This window comes from Ursus americanus, chromosome 34, assembly GCF_024610735.1.
Source record: "Ursus americanus isolate L20-20 chromosome 34, mUrsAme1.1.p, whole genome shotgun sequence".
Taxonomy (NCBI): domain Eukaryota; kingdom Metazoa; phylum Chordata; class Mammalia; order Carnivora; family Ursidae; genus Ursus; species Ursus americanus.
The window spans coordinates 504849-525256 of NC_142160.1; the positions used below are offsets into that span (position 1 = coordinate 504849).

The window sequence follows — 20408 nt, forward strand, 5'->3', positions numbered from 1 at the left end:
AAGGAGATGCTATGGCAGGGCGTCAGACCCAGGCTCTGCTGGCATAGCAGGCCCACAGCTGTGGGAAGCTCCAGCCTGCCTTCCTGCTGAGTAATCCTCTGTGCAGCAGAAACAGCTGGGAGCAGTCAGTGCCGGGTCTGCCAGACCTCTGCTCTCAGGGCTGGAAGTCAGGTGTGCACTGGGCAGTGAGGGCCCCCAGAGTGTGTGAAGTGTGTCCCTTGCTGCAGCGAGGAAGGCCCCACACCTGGGCCCTGGGTGGGAAGGGCAGGGCTCGGCCTCGGTGGGGCGCTGGGCAGAACTGGGAAGCTATCTTGCAAGTTGTAGTTTCTGTGTAAATTCTCAGCTCATCTTCCCCATTCTCTCCCCAAAAGCTGTCAGTAAGATCAATTTTCATTTTATCAAAATTTCACTTTATCAACTATTATTACGTTTAAAGAAACAACAGTGCTCAGATTACATAGCGGAGTGTACAGCACCAAAATGTACTTTAATCTGCCTCACAATAATCTTTTAGAATAATGCTATTTGTCTTATTGAAGTGTACTGTACTAAAAATGTAAAACATTGTTAGAAAGATACAGTTACCTCAATAGAAGCAGGAAGACCCTGTGGTATAATTCTGAATTTATTTCTTCCCAGACGCAGGTAGGCTAGGCTCTTCAAAGATTTGAAAGCCAAGGGATTCACATTGGTTTCACTGAGATTGTTTCCTTCCAGTTCTAAGGTGACCAGTTGATTTAGGTCTATAAAAAATAAAATATAATTTTCAGAATATTAGGAAAACCAAAGAACCATGTAGTCTCTATATCTTTCAAAACATCATGTGAAATGTTCAGTTTATTTGGAGGGTAGATGTCCCTGCTTTCTTGGTGTTCCCCATGCAGAGCCTCCTCTCAAGTGCTCTGTGCACCCCAGATGCTGGTCTCAGCCAGCACTGGATGCCGGACATGTGGTCCAGGGGAGAGGCGGGCCTGCCGAGAAGTTACCACACTGTAGGATGTCTAAGGAACAGAAGCTGAGCAGGGCCTCCCCACAGGGGCAGCGGGGGCCAAGCAGGGACTCAGGACACAGGTGGGCGAGAAGTACAAAGTTGTGGAGGTCCCTTAAAGCCTGTGGAAAGACGTGGACACGCATATGACACGGCAGCATCATTGGTGACGGGGAGTGTGGGAGCGCTCTGTCTCGCAGATGTCAGTCTCTGAACAAGGGAGTTCCAGCGTGAATTCCCGTCACACGTGTTCACGTCCTGGCAGATAGTGCAGCCAAATGCATGTTTGGAAAGGAGAATGATCGAGAATTCTCCACGCACTCAGATTGAGCTACCAAGAAAGGCCTTTATACAAACAAGTTTTCCCTGCATCGTTTCTGCTGGCCTCAGGAGTGGTATGATCCAGATCACTTGGAACCCTACAGGAGAATGGACAGCTCAGCAGTGATGATACCCAGAGGCATCTGAGTCAGGCATTCAGGGTGTAACTTTGGAGATTGTTCAGTGGCCAAGATTTCCAGAATAGGAATGTTTTCATCTTCAACTCAAGTCACGGGCATTGCACTGAACGCTCTGTACGGCTCTGTTCCTACTCTTAGGCACATTAGAGAAACAAGACATCGTCCAAGCACGAGCAAGCGACAGGATGATCGGGGTGCAGATCACAGGTGCTGAGGACCACAGGAGTGGTGTGGACGTGTGGGTGGGCTGGGCTCCCAAGGACAGGAAGACGTAGGTAGAAATGGGGGAGGCTGAGGCAGCCAGGTGAACACGGACAGTAAGAACCCATGTGCTCAGCGGTAGGTGGCAGGCCCGCCTTGGGTGAACCGTCTGCTGGGGGGGTGCAGGCCCTTCGTGCACCAGACAGTATGGTCTGGTTTTCCTGTCCAGGCAGCGAGGAGCGCTGGGCAAGGACAGCATGACAAAACATGAACCTGGCAGTTGTTTTAGCATCAATTGAAGGGCTGAGGAGAATTAGGGAGCCCAAGCAATAAACTGAGAAGTGGTTATGTTTTCTTATATTCTCCTTGATTTCCAAAACCAAAGATACTGAGAATCCAGCATATTTATCTAGTACATAGTTGAGGTCTTGGAATGTAATGGAAGTTTTCCCGTGAAAAACAGATAATCAAAGTAGACTAATGGTCGGTGTGTGACCCCACGAGAGAGATGTGGCACACGGTGTTTACAGGTACTCTCTGGTTTATACATTGTGTAGGAAACATAGGAAGTGTGCTCTCGTATGTGACAGGAGACAGGGCGGAGCTAGAGAAGCTGTAGGTCAGATGCAGTAGAACAAGGGTTTATACGCAGGAAGCTGGTAGGAAGTCCTTCCCATTGTGGGGCGGGGAGCAACATGGCAGGTCATGGACACGGGAGAGCGTGGTCCCTGCGTGCCCAGAGTGGGGGCCAGCCATGAGCACTGCCCGCAGCATCGGGATCCTCCTGTTTCTGCACACCTTTGCGCATGCTGTTTCTCTCCCTGGAGCTCCCTTCCTCCCCACTTGTCTGGGACTGTCTGTAACGTGAAGGGTCATGTGTGAAGACCTGTCACAAAAGCACAGGGAGAGCAGCAGGCCCCTGAGGGCCAAGCCAGGGGCTTCCGTGCAGAAAGAGCAGCGTCCCAGCAGTGGTGGCAGCTGCGCGCGGGTGCACCTTGCCTGCTGCCAGCTGCTCGACCCTCCAGGCAGTGGGCTCAGCACAGTGTCGAGGCTCTCTGGCACAGTGACCTGAGCCCCTCCTCATGGCCAAAGCCTCCATGGTGCTTGGACTGTGGGGGACAGCAGGGGAGGGAGGGAGGGAGTGTGTGGAGAAGCAGCTGCCAGGAATGTGTGCGCACACCTTCCGAGTAGGGGCTTCTGTTGTGTAACACGTCATCTTGAGAATGCAGCCAGAAAGGTGACCTCACGTGCGGTTCACATGCAGCCCACTAGGGCGCTGGTCTACATGTTCCTTTGGCCCTGCTTCCCCTGGCAGTTAAAAAAGACTTTCTGATGTCTTTTCCATATGACAAAGCCCATCACCATTTGTGTTTGTTGATGTTTTTCATGTGTACCCTGCAGTCCATCTGGAAATAGAATATTTCCATAACTCTGTAATTTTCAGACTTGGCAATTCTTGGTGGTATTGTGTTTTTTCCCATCACCAGAAGTGTTTTTTTCCTATGAAGTTTTTTCGGAGTGAAAAGCAAATAATGAAATGGTTTAATTCCTTTTTAGGCTTGAGTTATCGACATTAACATAAAAATATTTCAAATCAAATAGGTAGAAAGTATTGGACACCGCGCCTCAGGCGCTGCTAGACTGCTGGGAACGGGGAAGGAAACATTAGCTGTCTCTGGAAGGAGATGTAATCCCACCACAGACCCTGGCTAGTGTTTAGGAAAAGCTAACGTAGTGCTGCATCTTTTGTGCCTAGTTCACGATATGACAGCTTCAGTTCAGTTTGGTCCAGAGTCAACCACAAAAGGAGAAAATAAATTTCATGAACTTAAAGGGTAAAGTGGCCTAAAAAACTCGCCAGCTCTCCGTATGGCTGTAGTGCCCATAAAGCTCCCACACGACCGCAGAAGAAAGGCTAGAATAGGACACATATGAACTAAAAGTTAAATACCTGATAAGCTTTCTTCATTGATCGCCTGCAGTCTGTTCTCGTTGATCTTAAGTTCTTCTAATGCAGACGGTAGTTCTGAAGGAATCTCTGCCAGATTGTTTCCATCCATATTCAGGCGAATTAGCTTCTTCAGAACCTTGAAAAGCAAATCTCAAAATTACCTTTTCACATGGTCACAGACACATCGTGCATCTTCAGGGGTCAAAGTGCAGTCGTGACTTAACCTTACAAACCTGCGTGCTCTGACTTGGGCCCATGGGAAGCTGCATGTTCTCCCGCCGCTCCCCCATTTCCCTGCTGCGGCTTTACTGAGCGAGAGAAAGCTCCTGTCACCACTGGACCGCTCCTATTTTGCTAGATCTTAGGCGTCCACCTTCTCAGCAGTAGACAGAAGGCTACTGCGGAATCTGAATGTGTCATGGATGCTGGCAATGAAATCAGCAGTTTGAATCATTACCGTGTACGTGTACACCTCAGTTTTGTCATTAGACTAGTAGAAACGGCCCTAAAAGAGCACTGATGATTGCGGAACCGCTTCAGAATGGCGTGCTGCAAATACCACTCGCTGTTCCTCTGTGGCACCCGCACAGTCTGACTGGTGGAAGCACGCCCACGTTTGCAGCTGTGTGCTCCTCGGCCCGAACGCCTGCCCCACCAGACTGGAGCGCTGCACAGATGATTCACCTCAGGCACTGAATCAGACTTGGGAATGGGACAGGGGATCCCAAAACAAGAAAAGGAGACACTCTCCTGTGTGTCTTTCTTTCTGATCAAACACAGGAAATGCGTGAGTCCCAGCTGTCGTATGACAAGGACACGTCTGCGACTTGAATGCAGGGGTAAAGTTTGGCCTAGTGGGATGTAGTAGGTTTCACTGGGCTTCTCAAAAGGACACACGAGTGTGTTTGTTTACACACCCAGACCCTTCCTTTCTTGCTTCTACCTTTGCTTCTCTGAAACTCCTTGATCCTGTCTTCTTTTCTGCTTTTTAGAAAATATTTTAGTCACACCCAAGTCTTGCAGGGGCTTATTCTATGCTGTTTGCTGCCTCTCTCTCCCTTGTCTTCCCCACCATTCCCTGTGCTAGTTTTCATCTGAGTCCGCTTGTGTTTCCAGAACCCCTCCTGCTCACATGATCATCAGGTCTTGCCCTCGGCACAAAATAACGAAGCTCTTTCTGGCCTGAAAATGTTAACAAGAGTTTCCAGATAAGCTCTCCTTTATTCCTGGAAATACCTCATGTACTAAGAGCCCACATATTTCAACATATTTTCAGCTGCTTGGGGAGAAACTGCTCCATAAGTTCAAACATTGGTTTTGTCATTTTGCTGTTGTAGGTGCTGTAAGGGTAAAGCTAGAAAAACAAGCTAGAATCACGTAAAACAACAGACTGGAATCAAGGTAAAACTTGAAGAGTTTAGGAACGTCAGAGGGGAAACTTTCTTGACTTAGGAGGAGGCTACAGACTGTCCCTTTCTCTCCCTGCCCTGCCGCCAGCACAGAACTGTCCAAGGGGATGCTTCCTCACGCCGAGCGTATCTTTACCTTGAATGCTTTTGGACCTGTGCCTGGGGAGGTGATGTTGTTGTTGCTCAGATCGAGCCTTTCCAAATTTGGCAGTCCATTGAATGCTCCGTCAGGAATGTCGGTGATGGAATTGCCTAGAAAACACAGCAGTTGCGGTTTGGGCCCCCATGCACACACGGGAACATACGTGTGTTCATGAACATACATAGATAGCAAGGAAGCTCTACCCAGAGGAGAAAACAATACTCATAACTAGGACAGCATCTGTATAAGCAAATGCATGTGCAGGAAACACCAGCCTGGGGCCAGAACCTCTACTTGAAGGACTAGCTGTGCTCGAGGCCGTCCTGTTTCAGGTGAAGCTGCTGTGAGAACAGCTAGAATGTGGTTCACTAGACAATTCTGTTAGCAGTATGCATTTTATAACAGAGATGTGTTTCCGGAAGCTTACATAGAAACTGGTTTTCCCATTGACATGTCCTAGACCCTGGACCAGAAATCCTGTCCTATCACCTACCCTTCTGAAATTTCCTTCTCTAAACCAGGAGCTCAGGTGTTATAATTGTGTGGCTTCCATCTGAACAACTTCCTACATGCTTTAAATTTATGGGATTTTGTTTTCACATTTGGTTAAGTGCAGTAGTTGATGCTTTTAAACCCACAACGTAAGCTCACCAGAAATAGTGAGTACTATAGACACCATATGGTGACCATCTCAAAACCACGATAGTGTGACTGAACAGGGCACAGCTGACACACCAGCTGTGGCAGAGGGGACATTGCTGGGGTGTAGGCCTCTGAGCATGAGACTTCCCTACGGGGTCATGTGAACGTGGTGTCCTAGCACAGACTGGCCGTCCTGAACCAAGGCGTCAGACTTGGCCTATTGAGTGTGTATTTATAAGGTCATTTATTTATTATTTCTCTGATAGTTTATTTCTGTGATTGCCCCTGCGACATGCCTGAAACCCCATTCAGATTCTCTCAGCCCTGTGTCTTCAGGTCGTCCTGGGGTGTGGGTTTTATCTCCCAGATGGATGCACACGCAGGGTCCCCGTGAGCCAGCCTCACACACACACACCTGGTCCTGCCGTTCCTCCACTCAGAACCCTTCCAGTGGCCTCATAAGAACATGGCGAGGAGGACTGGACCATTCCATACCTACCAGAATGGCTGAAGTGAGGGGAAGATAAGTGACAGGAGGCAGAGCAGCGTCTAGCAGAAAGCTGCAGCCACCTTTGGGAACTGGGGGATGGTTTCCTATGGAGCTAAATGCACCTTTACTCTGTCATTCAGCATTTCCACTCCTGGGCGTGCACCTTAATGAACAGAAAACTAGGTCCACACAAACCTCTGTATATGGATATTTGTAGAACTGTATGTACAGTTGCCCCAAACTAGAAGCAACCCAGGTGCCCTTCAGGATCACCAGGCACCTGTGGTCCATCGGCATGAGCACATGCCACTCAGCGGTGAGCAGAGGGCCTGCTAGATGAGTGCAGCATCCCGGATGACCCTCCACGGCATCGTGGCAAGCACAAGAAGCCCAACTGGAAAGACTCTGCACTGGGTGACCCTACTTCGGTGACATACCATGAACGGCCAAACCCTGGAGGCCCATCACCTCAGCAGAGACCAGGGCTGGTAGAAGGAGGGGCAGGAGGGAACGTGGGGAGGTGATGGAAACATTCTGTATCCTGGCTGTGGGGGTAGTGACGCAACTATACACGTCTGTCAACGCTCAGAGAAGAGCATGCTAAAAATAAGTTTTACTGAATGTCAGTTATACCTCACTGAAGCTGACTTTAGGGAAAAAGTCAGTGGGAAATCATGATTTGGTTTGGAGAAATTGGCTTTATACCTAACCATGCTATTTCTCCTACAAAGTTTATGTATATGATTATAGATTGTGAAGTTAGTCTGTTTAGGATCAACTTCTATTATGAAATTAAAATATGACATTCACAGGGCAAGGAGAGTTACTTGTAAAGCACAAAACAGAACAGACGTCCACATCTCTTACCAATGAGCTCCAGGCTTGTTATCTCTGGTGCTGTTAGCAGTGGTATCTGTGTGAGGCCGGCGCTGATGCAGCTGATGGTTCTGTAGGACAGGGAGCATCCGCTGGGCAGAGGTGGCATGCCCCTGCGAGGAGGGGGCACCAGGGGTCTGGAGGGCACCCTGAACACATCTCCTCTGAGGGTGCCCTCCTCCTCCTCCTCCTCCTCCTCCTCCTCCTCGTCCTCTGCCTCCTCTGCCTCCTCGTCCTCGTCCTCCTCCCTTGCTGGGTGTCCTTGTTGATGGGCTCGCCTCCCCTCTGCTCGGGGTCTCTCATCTGCCCCTCCTCTGCTCCACCCCTCACTGAGAGGTCTCCCCTGCTCTCCAGGTCCAGGGGTCTGTTTCTTTTGCTCATTTTCATCTTCTTTACTTTCTTCTTCCTCCTCAAATTGAAGTTCCTCTTTTTGCAACACTTGGTCCATTTCCACCCGACCAGGTGGCAGTTGCTTGCGACGTGAGTTGGTAGGTTCTCTTTGTTCTGAAGAATCACCAGAAAATTCACTTCTATCACTTAATGCTGTACCACTGAGCAGCGGACGGGAGGCTGCTGGCCGCGCGGGGAAGATACGGCAGGGGCGAGGTGTAACGTTAGTAAAAAGAAAAATCATAGTGAAAGTGAGGTTAGTAAATATTATTCCCTCCAGGTATTTGAGTGCAATTTAAATGTGAAATGCATCTTGGAATTTTTGCTTGAGTAGTTTTAAAAGTAATTTTATTTCTGTTTTATAAGATTTATGTGATTTGTTTTAAGCAATTTTTGTTTTTTCCTGTGGCCTTAGTATTTATTTTTACCAAAATATCTTGCTACCTGGTAATAAAGAGGGAATAATATTGCCACATGATGCAAAATGGTAAGCAGTCCTGTGTGAGATTGCAGTATGATGAGGTGTGACCTTTATAATAGATACTGTTCAGTTAATCGGGGTGACTGATAATGTAAGAATCTGCACCATCAAACATAAAAAAAATGAAACACGTATTTTACTTGCTTGTGGCAGTGAAACTGGCTTTTTTTTGTAGATTTATTATTATTTTTGTCTGATTTTCTTTCAGCCCCATAGGCCCGAAAGCATCTTCTGAAATTCAGGATTATAGAAAGTTCTCCTCTTTCTCCTTCCCAGCCTCTCAACTTAAATTTTTACTGCTTGACACTTATGGGAGGCCTCCTGGATTCCGATGATGCTGTTTTAAGCCAGAGGCGTGCATGACAGGACTTTCCGTTGTCCCAGGATGATGGGAGCGGAACGGCCAGTGGCAGGCGTTCACTGCGTGTGTATTTAGCAGAAGTTGGGGAGAGCCTGACAGTGACCGCAGCTCTGGCAGAAGTGAGGTCTAGCTCTGGTACTGGCAGATTTCCTGAGTTGTGGCCCTGCTTTTATTTAATGCTGTATCTAAATCACCCAGAAAATGAACTCAGAAAATGTAACTATTTGAAGGAATTACTTGAGATTTCAATCCAGTATATATTATAAAGTCAGTGAGTTATTTTTTCCTATCCCTGGCAGAACATGCAAAACGAAAATAGGAAAGTATTAGGGAAAGGAAGCTAAAGCTATCATATTGAAATATTTTAAATCCTCCCTGTACATCCAAGTTTATTTTTCCAAAATAACCACAGCTTTTCAAGATTATTACAAGTCCTTTGAAAAATGTCTGATAATTTCTGAATCTTGCCTGTGTATTTGCTAACATTTTTTAAAGGCATAATACCTTAGTAAAATAATAGGTTGTATAAACCAAAATGCAATTCCTCAACATTCTAAAGTCGTGGGCACCCACCCTGAGACTATCCTGTGTGCATGGAAAACAATCTGTCTAATGTTAGACAAGAGAAACTGTCTCTGTTTCTTCCCATCAAATTATTTACCACGTGTGTATCTATTTTAGAAGGTGCTGACTAGGCCTCCCACTCAAGAGTCAGCTGTCCCTCAGGTGTGAGCCGCGAAAGCAGGGTGGGGAACGTTCAGCAGGCCCCGTGGCATGACCTTCCTGCAGGAATCAGTGCCCACGAGAGACAGACATTGCTCCAGGGCCACGCTCCTGCATTTCCCCAGATTTCCCAAGCAGTAATGAGTGCAGGTAGGCTGGGGCACTGGGCTTTCTTCTCTCTAGATGCAGACCCCTCTCCCGTTGTTCATCAGGAGTTCTTCGTCTTCTTTGTGGTCTTAACTGTGCCCACACTGAGTTGGATTAAGGGAGCTACTCCTCGCGAGGAGCTAAGCAGAGCTCTTTCCTCACACGACACTGGGGGACTGTTGGCTCTGTAGATTCCGTCACCGCTTCTCTAAAGCGAGCGTCAGTGCGCAGTGTGGTCTGCTCCAAGTGTCTCATTCTGATACAGCTGGAACTACGAAGCCAAGATCTTTTATTTCTGCCCCTACCATCCATCTTCCCCAATAACTTCTATGTTTGTTATCACTGTGCCAATATTCTAAGTACCTTGATGACCGTTTACCATAATTTAAAACTTAAGGTAGTAACAAAATAAAAACAATGGAAGTTGAAGACTAAGTCACATGGGATACTGTGTTTTGGCTAAATACTGTACCAGCGTCAGAGCAGACCGGGCAGCACTCTCCCTCCGGCGTGACTGTGTGGGGGCACGTCAGAGTGTGGCACATAGTCTCGTCACAAAGCACTCTTCCATTGGAGCATAGGCAGGTAGTGCATGGCTCAGTAGACCACACAGCTCGGTTGTACATGGTCATCCCATTTACCAGACAGTGTCCCTTCTTTCCTAGAAGAGAAGCAGGGGCGAATTACATTCCTTGTGTGGCCGTCAGCCTGTGAATGACAGTGAGCACAGTGCGAAGTCGAACTGGCAGAATCACACAAGAGTGTCATTCTGTGTCCGTTCATGCGTGGGGTACACGGACCCCAGAGACGTGACCCCAGGGCAGATTCCTTGTGCTCTGCTCTCAGCCTCTGACACTGACCTCCTCCTGGTAACTTGACTCTGAGCTGCGCCTCAGTACCGTATCTCTTGGGGTGACTAAGTCACACGGCAGGAACAACCCACCCCCAAGTCTCAGTGATTTCTTCTCTATGCCATGTGTCCAATGTGGGCACACAGGGGCTGTGCTTGTGATAGTCACAGGGACAGTCAGCAGGCTTCTGCATCTCCAAGCAGGCTGCCTGATGGCCAAAGCAGAGGGGCGGAAGGTTGCAAATCCCACATGAGCCCTCAGAGTGTCTCATTACATTGAGCAAAGCAAATGATACGGCCATAAATTCAGAAGAGAGACAGCAGTGTGGTTCCATCAGGAGCCAGAAAGCAGAGAGCAGGAAGGGCACTGATGATGAGCCCACGTCTCACCCTTATCAGTGTGTGGACGGGGGAGGCAGAGCCAGACATTGCAACTGACCTGACCCTGTCTTTAGAGTTACCATGTTACTGAACACTAGCTCACATGTCGTCAGTGTCGTCCTTGTAAAGTGTGTTCGAAGTATCTCCATTACTCTATGTACAGGGTCGTAGACATGTAGGTGAGTGTGTCCACCAAGGCGGCCATACACAGCCTACTTGGTTGCAGTGTCAGAGGACATGCTGTCCTTCTGACCCAGTGTCGTTTGTGACGCCTGTCCTTTGTCTGATGAGTCACTGTCCGCACATTCCACCCTGAGGTGGGCTCTCACATTCGTTTCCTCCCTTACCCCCCTCCCCTCACCACCTGGGCCTACCAAGTAGTTTGTCTGCATAAAATAAATTCAGTGGCTTAATGCCACTGTGGTTGAAAAAATTTTGGTTGAGGGGCGCCTGGGTGGCTCGTCGTTAAGCGTCTGCCTTCGGCTCAGGGCGTGATCCCAGGGTCCTGGGATCGAGCCCCACGTCAGACTTCTCCGCTGGGAAACTGCTTCTTCCTCTCCCACTCCCCCTGCCTGTGTTCCCTCTCTCGCTGTCTGCCTCTCTCTGTCAAATAAATAAAATCTTTAAAAAAAATTTTTTTTGGTTGAAAATAGTTAATAGTCATATATTCATAGAATCATCTGAATAATTTGTTTCTGTATCCCAGATGATGTATCATTATAAATGAAAAAGCAGGTTACAACCTAATATGTATATTATCTATATTATGAATCCAATTATTTGAAATACACGGTATAGGAAACAGACTAGAAATTAATAAACCACAATAGTAACTATGGTTTTATAAATATAGTTGTGGGATAGCTAATTTTTTGTTTTCCAATAATTTTGTATTATAATTACATTCTATAAATGAAAATTTAAATTATTTCAAAACTCATCATTGTAGACTAAACCAAAAGACATAGTAGTATATCTTGGTATTGTAGTAACTTGAAAAATATATTTAATATATATTAACTTGAAAATATAACTTAAAATATATTAATAATAATATATATAATAACTTGAAGAAAAACTTTGGAAAATTATCTTCATGGAGGTTCTGTTTTTGTCCCCATCTTTCTCTTACTGGTTTCTTACCTGGTAACACATTATAACTTGATTCTACTCCCAGCAAACTTAGAAAGGAGTCAGACTTTTCCTCTGTGCTGTAATCCAAGTTAAGCACGGGAATTGTTGCTGCTGGTGTGACCATCGCCTGCTGGACGCCCAGCTGCCCACTGGGTCTGTGGGCGGGGAAAGAGCTTTTCCTCGGTCTCCTGTAGTATACCTTCCTCCGATGCTTCCTGGGTGTTTCTTCATTTTGTCCAAAATCAATTTGAAAAATGATAAGCAGAAGGAAACAAAGCAAACCTGCAAACTTCATGCTTGCTTTTTCACCATCCGATTTCTAGAGTGAGAAAGAAGCAGAATTTTGGATTTAGTGGTGCCTAAGTTTTACCTTTGAAAATTGGCGTATTATTGCTTGTATGCCTCAACAGCATTGTGGAGAAATGACACATATCATATGTGGGCTGTATGCTGTTGTGTTATTGCCAAATGAGAATGTGGAATTCTTCTGTCAGAATCAAAGAACTTTTAATATCTTCATCCCCAGAACAGGCATGAGCCAAGTTTTTCTATGAAAAACCGGATATTAAATATTCTAGGCTTTACCAGTCACACAGACCGTGGTGTACAAACGGGTGTACCGGGAAAGCCCCAGCGATGAAACGGTTTGCTGGACTCGGTTGGCCTCTAAGCCGTGGCTGGCTGAGCCCTCTCCAGACTGCTGTGCTGTGTCCTCGGAGGATCCCCGGGATCGCTTTACCTGTGCGCCAGGTCATCCTCTGACTCAGGCCCCGCATGGCCCTGTCTCTGCTATTTGGTTCTTCTATCCTCTGGCTTTCGAATGGTCTTTTTTGGGAGAGAGGGGGGCGTGACTGTGCCTGATAAAAATAACAGCAATGCTGTAAAGGTGAAAAAGGCATCGAAGAAATGAATACTTGTCGTCCTGGTGATAAAGACTACGTGTGATTGTGGCACTGTGATCAGACACGTTTGTCCAGGCCCTATAAAGTCAGGTAGCACAGAAAGTAAAGAGAAACCCTCCACAAGGTGATTGATTGTAGGGGCTGGTTGAAGGATTCACCTGGCCACACACTTTGGCCTGTGGTTAGCCCTGCAAGGAAGGTCTTTGTGGCATCCATTGCCCTCTAAGCTGAGAGCCTGTGTCTCCTCCTTGCCCCTGCCTGGCATCTGTCTGTCCCCTCTGTTCTTCATTCAGGGTCCCTTGCTTTCAGTACCCCAAGATGGAGCCAGGGTGTGTGGGGGAGAATCTGAAACCTCAGGGATGCTGAGGACCCAGGATCATCGGCTACAGTGGGAGCCTGGCTTGGTGATGAGATTTACCCCACTCCTCACAGACTGCTTTGCTCACCTCTGTCAGAACAAAACTGTTACATTTCAGAAAACATCACCCTGGAAGGAATGGTAAAGGTTTAAATTGATGCTATGTACAGAATTTTAAAATTCCAAGCTGCAAAGGAGGGATTTTGAAAGCTCAAAGGGCCAAAAACGTGGCTGTAGACTGTGAACCTGGCAATCTTGCTGGGACCTTAGGAAATAGACAAGAGACCCTGTAAGCATGGTGTTCAACCTTTCTGCATGAAATAAAGTGCTCTACTGACATCAGATGCTACTACAGTACAGGTCTGCTTCGAAACCTGTGGGCAGCTTGTAGGAAACCCAAAGGGCATCTGAATAGAAAATCATGTACTGGGGGGGTGAGGTGAGGCCCTCCTCATGCCACAGGGCTCACCCCCCAAATGTGTAGGACCTGGGGGTGATCATTGTCAGTCTAGCCAAATACTGTGACTTCTGTCAGCAGAAACTCACAGTGGTTGTCGCAAACACAGGGTTGCCACCATGGGTCTTCGCCTAAGTACAGATGTCACTTACAGACCTACTTTTGACATTCTCCCGTGTGTACATCACCAGAAGGCCCAGAACTTGAGCACTCCCTGTGGGGTTGCCTTCCCTGTGGCTGACATTCCCTCCAGTTACACAATTAGTGACCAGAGTGGCTCCAAGGAGCAGCAACTCCTGGAGAAGCTCGAAGTCAGTGCATGGTCACTTCATAGAAAACCCAACAGCCATTATAGCAGTTTTGTGAAAAACTCAAATCTGACTTCTGCTTCTAGCCAAAATGGAGTAACAGAGCCCCCACCCGAGATTACTTGAAATTAGGACAAAAACATGAAGCTGCATTTTTTTCAAACCTTAGGCATGAAGTAGCTCAAGACCTTGATCCCGGGGCGGGGGAGAGGTAAGTCCAAGGTGAGCCCTGTGACTGGTCTCACACGCAGCCTGAGGCCGTTTTTTTCCACGCTGCCGCTCAGGCAGGGGACTCTGCCAGAGTTCTGGTTTCCCTGAGTTGAAAATCCCTTGGGATTCCAGGGAGGGGAGCGTTTGCAGGGCAGAGAGGAGAGCTGCCCTGCAAAGCCTTCCAGAGACCTCAAGTCTTCAGCTGAGTCCTGATTAGCCTGTCTGTGTGAGTGAAACTTCTTGACACGGCAGAAAGAACTACTGTAAAGAACAAAAGGGAAAATGCCTGGGGCTTGTAAAAGGCTGGCCAGAGTTTGGGTGCCCGCCAGTCAGAGGGGGAAACCTGTACTTCACAGGGCATCAGGCGGAGTGTTCAAAAGGGCACTGGCACAGCAAGGGAAACAGTCCCCCCAGACTAATGGCTGCTCTGGTCCCGTTTAACAAAACTGAGCATCAAGCATCTCTGAAAGATCAAACTGCATGCCATCATGTGACCGTGTTCCAGAGCACCCAACGGGCAGTTGGGAATCTGGAGAAAACTTAGCAGGCACACAAACACGTGGGAAAAGTGGTCCATAAAGATTGTGTTCATATAATAATACTGTATTTTGGGGTTATAACATAAGTAGAATTGTATGAGAACAGAAGCATAAAGGAGGAAGGAGGAGATGTGTGCACATACTGTCGAAAGGTTCTTTGCTATGAAGTGGAATAACGTCACTTGAAGATAAGCTGTAATAAGTTAAAGATGCACGCTTGAAGCCCTAAGATAACCACTAAACAAAAGAAGAATTACAGCAAGTAAGGCCATAATGTAGATCAAATACAATAATAAAAATAATCCAAAATGTATTTATATAAATCACATTAAGTGTAAATTGGTTAAATGCCACAATTAAAAAGCAGAGGCTGGGGGCGCCTGGGTGGTACAGCGGTTAAGCGTCTGCCTTTGGCTCAGGGCGTGATCCCGGCGTTATGGGATCGAGCCCCACATCAGGCTTCTCTGCTATGAGCCTGCTTCTTCCTCTCCCACTCCCCCTGCTTGTGTTCCCTCTCTCGCTGGCTGTCTCTATCTCTGTCAAATAAATAAATAAAATCTTTTAAAAAAAAATAATAAATAAAAAGCAGAGGCTGTCAGATTAGATTCTTTATATTTTATTTATTTGACAGAGAGCACAAGCGCGGGGAGCGGCAGACAGAAGGAGAGGGAGAAGCAGGCTCCCCACGGAGCAGGGATCATGACCTGAGCTGAAGGCAGGCACTTAACTGACTAAGCCACCCAGGTGTCCCCCAGATTAGATTTTTCTTAAAAGCACGATCCAACTATTTGCTGCCTGTAAGAAACTCATGCTAAATATAAAGATGCAAATGGGTTAAAATTAAAAGGATGGGAGAATTTGTATCATGGTAACACTAATCACAAGAGAAGTGTCTATATTAACATAAGATGAAGTAGATAAGATAGAGAAGCACATTGCCAAGCATGAAGAGAGCCATTGTGTAATGGTACAGGGGTCTGTTCTTCACGAAGGCAAAATAGTCTCAAACCTTAATACGCTGAATAGTACAGCTTCCAAAGAGCATGAAGGAACAGGTGGAACTGTGGAGAAGAGAAATCTACAGTCATCATCCACAATTTCTGCTCTCCTGTCTCAGGCACTGATTTTAAAAATAGTAGACAGATAGGGGCGCCTGGGTGGCACAGCGGTTAAGCATCTGCCTTCGGCTCAGGGCGTGATCCCGGCATTGCGGGATCGAGCCCCACGTCAGGCTCCTCCACTATGAGCCTGCTTCTTCCTCTCCCACTCCCCCTGCTTGTGTTCCCTCTCTCGCTGGCTGTCTCTATCTCTGTCAAATAAATAAATAAATAATCTTTAAAAAAAAAAATAGTAGATTGTAGGTTAAAACACTGAGATGGGATGCCTGAGTGGCTCCATCGGTTGGGCAGCCAACTCTTGGTTTTGTCTCAGGTCAAGATCTCCAGGTTGTGAGATCAAGCCCCAAGTCAGGCTCCATGCTGAGCATAGAGCCTGTTTGAGATTCTTTCTCTCTCTCCATCCGCCCCTCCCTCCTACTTGCTCTCTCTCTCTCTCTCTCTCAAAAACAACAAACAAAAAAAAAAACACCAAAAACAGTGCAGTGCCACTGCACATCTATTAGAATGGCCAAAATCAAAAACAATGACAACACCAAATGCCAAGAAGGTTGTGGAGCAGCAGGAACTCACATTCATGGCTAGAGGGAATGCAGACTGGCACAGCCACTTTGGAAGATAGTTCGCCAGTTTCTTAGAAACAAAACACACTCTTACCACGTAACCCAGCAGTCATGCTCCTTAGTATTTACCCAAAGGAGCTGAAAACATGTCCACACAAAGTCCTGCACACTGATGTTTATGACAAACTTGGAAACAACCAAGATGTCCTTCAGTAGGTGGATGGATAAACAGTGGTCCATCCACACAAGGGACTACTATTCAGCACAAAAGAGAAATGGGCTACTAGGCCATGAAAAGACATGGAAGAAATAAATGCACATTACTAGGTGAAAGAGGCCAGTCTGAAAATACTGTAATATTCCAACTCTGTGACATTCTGGAAAAGGCAAAACTGTAGAGACACTAAAAGGTCAGTTGCTGCCAGGGATTGGTGCCAGGGGGAAGAATGTATAGATGAAGCCCAGAGGATTTTTAGGGCAGTGGGAATACTCTGCATAACCCTGTAAAGATGGATACCTGTGGTTCCACATTTGTCCAAATCCATAGAACGTACACCACCAAGAGTGAACTGTAATGTAGTTTGTGGACTTAGTGATGTGTCAGTGTAGTTTTGTCAGTTGTCACTTGCTGTGAACCTAAATCTGATAATTGTCATATATAAAAAACTTATTGCTAACACTGTGCTTAATTTTGAAATACAATGTTTTCCCCTTAAGATCAGGAACGATGAAGGATGTCTGGTCTCACTGCTTCTAGTCAATATTTTATTGGATGTTCTAGTCAGTATAGTAATGTAAGACCAAGAAACAAAATGCATCCAGACTGGAAAAGAAATTGATGTATGTAAGATTAATATACAAAAATCAAGATTATTTCTGTATGCTAACAGCAATAAGAAAATTAAAAATACAACACTGTCTCTAAAGGCATAAAAATGTGAAATACTTAAAGATACTTCTGACAAAAGATGTATAAGATTGAGGCCCTGAGGGGCGCCTGGGTGGCTCAGTCGTTAAGCGTCTGCCTTCGGCTCAGGGCCTGATCCCAGCGTTCTGGGATCGAGCCCCGCATCGGGCTCCCTGCTCTGCTGGGAGCCTGCTTCTTCCTCTCCCACTCCCCCTGCTTGTGTTCCCTCTCTCGCTGGCTGCCTCTCTCTCTGTCAAATAAATAGATAAAATCTTGAAAAAAAAAAAAAAGATTGCGGCCCTGAAAACTATGAAGTGTTGCTGAGGTAAGTGGGAAAAGAACTATATAGGGTATACGTACAGTGGATATAGGTCAGATGATACAGGATATAGGTCAGGTTTAATTTCTCAATTCTGTAAAGTTAATCTATAGATTTGTCACAAACCTGGTCAAAATTCCAGCAGGCTTTTTTTTTTTTTTTAATGGGAAGGTGATTCTAAAATTTCTATGGAAATGTAAAGAGCCTAGAATAGCCAAAGCAGCTTTAGAAGAGAGAGGAACAGATTTGGAGGGCTAGCACTACCTGATGTCAACACTTACTATAAAGGTGGGCAGTACCAATAGTGTGATGCTGCTGTTGAGATAGACAAGTCCATCAGTGAGACAGAGTAGAGGGTTCCGAAGGAGACCACACCTGCATGGGCAGTTGGTTTTCAGCGGTGGTGCCAAAGCGATCTAATGCAGGAAGGGCGATCTTTTCAGCACGTGGTACTGGATTAAGTGTATAGTCATGTACATACAGAAAATCAATCATAGATGAGTATAAGAGCAGAAAGTGTGAAACGTGTAGAAGGAAACATTGGAAAAAATTCTGGTGACCTTGGATTTAACAGCAATAAAAAACAAGAAATATATTTTTTTAATTGGACTTCATCAAAATTGAAAGCTTTTTCTCTTCAAGACACTGTTAACAATAGGAAAATGCCACATACTTGGAAAAATGTTTGCAAAATAATATATTCAAGAAGAGACTTGTAACAAGAATAAAGAAGTCTTAAATTCAATCGTGAAAAGAAAACCCAGTTTTTAAAAGCCCAACGTTTTGAACACACATCCCCTAAGAAGATACACAAATGGCAAACAAGCGCACGAGACGGTGTTCAAAATCATTAGTCATTAGGGAAATGCAGATTAAAACCGCAGTGAGATAGCAGTACACATCTGCTGGAACGGCTGGAAGTGGGTGCGGACAAGTAGGTGGAGTGACTGGAGTTCTCAGGCAATGCTGTTGGGCGTGCAAAACCACATGAACACTTCCGGAAAACGGTTTGGCAGTTTCTTCAGAAGTTCAGTGTCCACCTACCATTTACCCAGCCATTCTGCTGGTAGATATTCACCCAAGAGAAATGAAAACAAATGTCCACACACAGACTTCTGTGTGCATGTTCATGGCAGCTTGCTATGTGCTAGATGTCCAAATGTCCAGTAGCATGTTAGTGGATAAACAAATGGTGATATATCCAGACAGTGGAGCACCATGGAACAACAACAGGGGGTGAGTCTCAGAATAATTATTTTGAAAAAAACGTCTTACACAAAAGGAGATACACACAATTCCGTTTGTGGCGAGCACAAACTCTTCTATAGGGAAAGTGTATCAGTGGTTGCCTCAAGGCAGGGACAGGGTTTGGCAGTCCAGCATGTGTGGGAGATCACCAAGGGTCATGGGAGCTTTCGGGGATGGTGGATATATTCATTTTCTTGATTGTGGTTACGGTTTTACAGGTACACTTAAATAAGTGCACTTTAATTTTCAACAGTCCTCACCACCTTGATGTCCGGGTAAGACGGTGGCTATTTGGAATCACACATCTAAGTCCCATAATGAACAAAATCGTCGCTGGTGTGAACCTCTTAGCGGGTTGTATGGTCTCACACTTTCCTCAGAGGTGGAGTCCCATCATGGCGACCTTGGGGACCAGGCTGTGGGGTTGACAGGTTAGATCAATGGTCAGGAAATTGAAGACTGGAGTCCAAACGGAGTCATCTGCTGCTTGTTTTTAAATACAGCCTACAAGCTAAAGTGGCTTTTATGTTTTTAAATGGTTTTAAGATTTAAAACAAGAAGAAGAATTCATGACAGCTCATATGAAGTTAAAATTTCAATATTCATACGTAAAGTTTTACTGGAGCAGCCACGCTCGTTTATCTGTGTACCACTTTCGGCGACTTTTCCAGTAAAGGGCGTGGTTGGGTTGCTTCAACAGATGCTAACACACGGCCTGCAAAAGCTAAATACTTTGCAGGCCAAGTTTGCCTGCCCACCACTGAAAGCCATGCTTCTCAGCCAGGGACAGTTTTGCCCCTGGGGACATTTGGCAGGGTCTGGACTCTCCTCACTAGTCACCGTTGGGAGGGACGCTCCCGACTCCCCATGTGTGGGGGCCTGGGTGCTGCTGGATGTCTTACAGAGCCCAGGACCGCCCACGGCGACAAGGGACCAGCGGGCCCACCACTTCAGAAGTGTCTAGATGGAGAAGCCCTGGTTTAGAGGAACAGATAGAGGTTTTTAATAAGACAGTCGCATGCTGCTTTCAGGCAAAACTGAATGAATTATAACTAGGTGGGGTCTTTTAGTGATAACTTATGAACAAACCATTTCCATACGGTGATCTCTTTCCCAAGGTTTTCTCCTAACTCTCAGGTGCTGTTTTCGTTTGCTCTGTTTCCAAGTCTCATATGCTCCTGTGGCCAGAACTGAGTGTTCCTTGATCCTACTTCCAGTTTGTATTCTGTTGTCCTCAGGTGAAGCTTTGTTTCTTAGCAACCCTGGCCGTTCATAACAGTGCTCCGCTGTGGACGGCTCAGACTTGCGGCGCATCCTTCCCGCTACTGGCGGACTCTGTCTGCGGTGCTCGGGCAGCGCCATCAGCAAGGTCTTCCTAAGGGGGGTTCCAGTTTGTTGTCCACAGGAAAGCCCAAAAGAGATTTAAAGATACAAACCGTGGGGGCACCTGGCTGGCTCATTCAGAAGAATATGCAACTCTTGATCTCGGCTCGGGGTCATGAGTTCAAACCCCATGTTGGGGTAGAGATTACTTAAATAAACTTTTTAAAAAATTAAAAAACAAAGATACAAGCCATGTTCACACAGTTTTCTCTCTTCAGAGTTTATAATCTTTTTTATCAGCGGTTCTTAAGATGTTTAAATTTGTTAAAGTAGTACATATGTTTTAAAAACTCAAAATGATGCATATGTTTATAAGGCAGAAAAGATATGTTGCCTTAACCATAACTCATAGTTTGGTACAAGGGTAGGCATGCTTTTTCTTCAAGATTCAGAAGGTAAATATTTAGGCTTTGAGGTCCGACAGTCTGTTGAAACTACTCCGCTTTGCTGTTATAGCCCAAAGTAGCTCCAG

The 20408-nt window shown here is 46.2% G+C and overlaps 2 protein-coding genes across 6 annotated transcripts in view; one reads left to right on the plus strand and one right to left on the minus strand.

Moving 5' to 3' along the window:
- Positions 1 to 20408, plus strand: part of CENPP (centromere protein P) — a 250575-nt gene that overhangs the window by 171665 nt on the left and 58502 nt on the right. The gene's annotated exons all lie outside the window — the stretch shown is intronic.
- Positions 1 to 20408, minus strand: part of ECM2 (extracellular matrix protein 2) — a 33239-nt gene that overhangs the window by 7081 nt on the left and 5750 nt on the right. The window contains exons 1-7 of one of the 4 annotated variants that reach the window (XM_045772563.2): positions 13817 to 13836; positions 11637 to 11946; positions 9735 to 9923; positions 7152 to 7733; positions 5147 to 5262; positions 3602 to 3737; positions 586 to 743 (exon numbers count right to left, since the gene is read on the minus strand). In XM_045772563.2, coding sequence (XP_045628519.2) covers positions 586 to 743; positions 3602 to 3737; positions 5147 to 5262; positions 7152 to 7733; positions 9735 to 9923; positions 11637 to 11946; positions 13817 to 13825 — 1500 coding nt within the window. In that variant the 5' untranslated portion in view covers positions 13826 to 13836. Of the gene's footprint in view, positions 1 to 585; positions 744 to 3601; positions 3738 to 5146; positions 5263 to 7151; positions 7734 to 9734; positions 9924 to 11636; positions 11947 to 13816; positions 13837 to 20408 lie in introns of those variants that run through there. The other 3 variants (XM_045772565.2, XM_045772566.2, XM_045772564.2) reach the window with 3 other exon arrangements.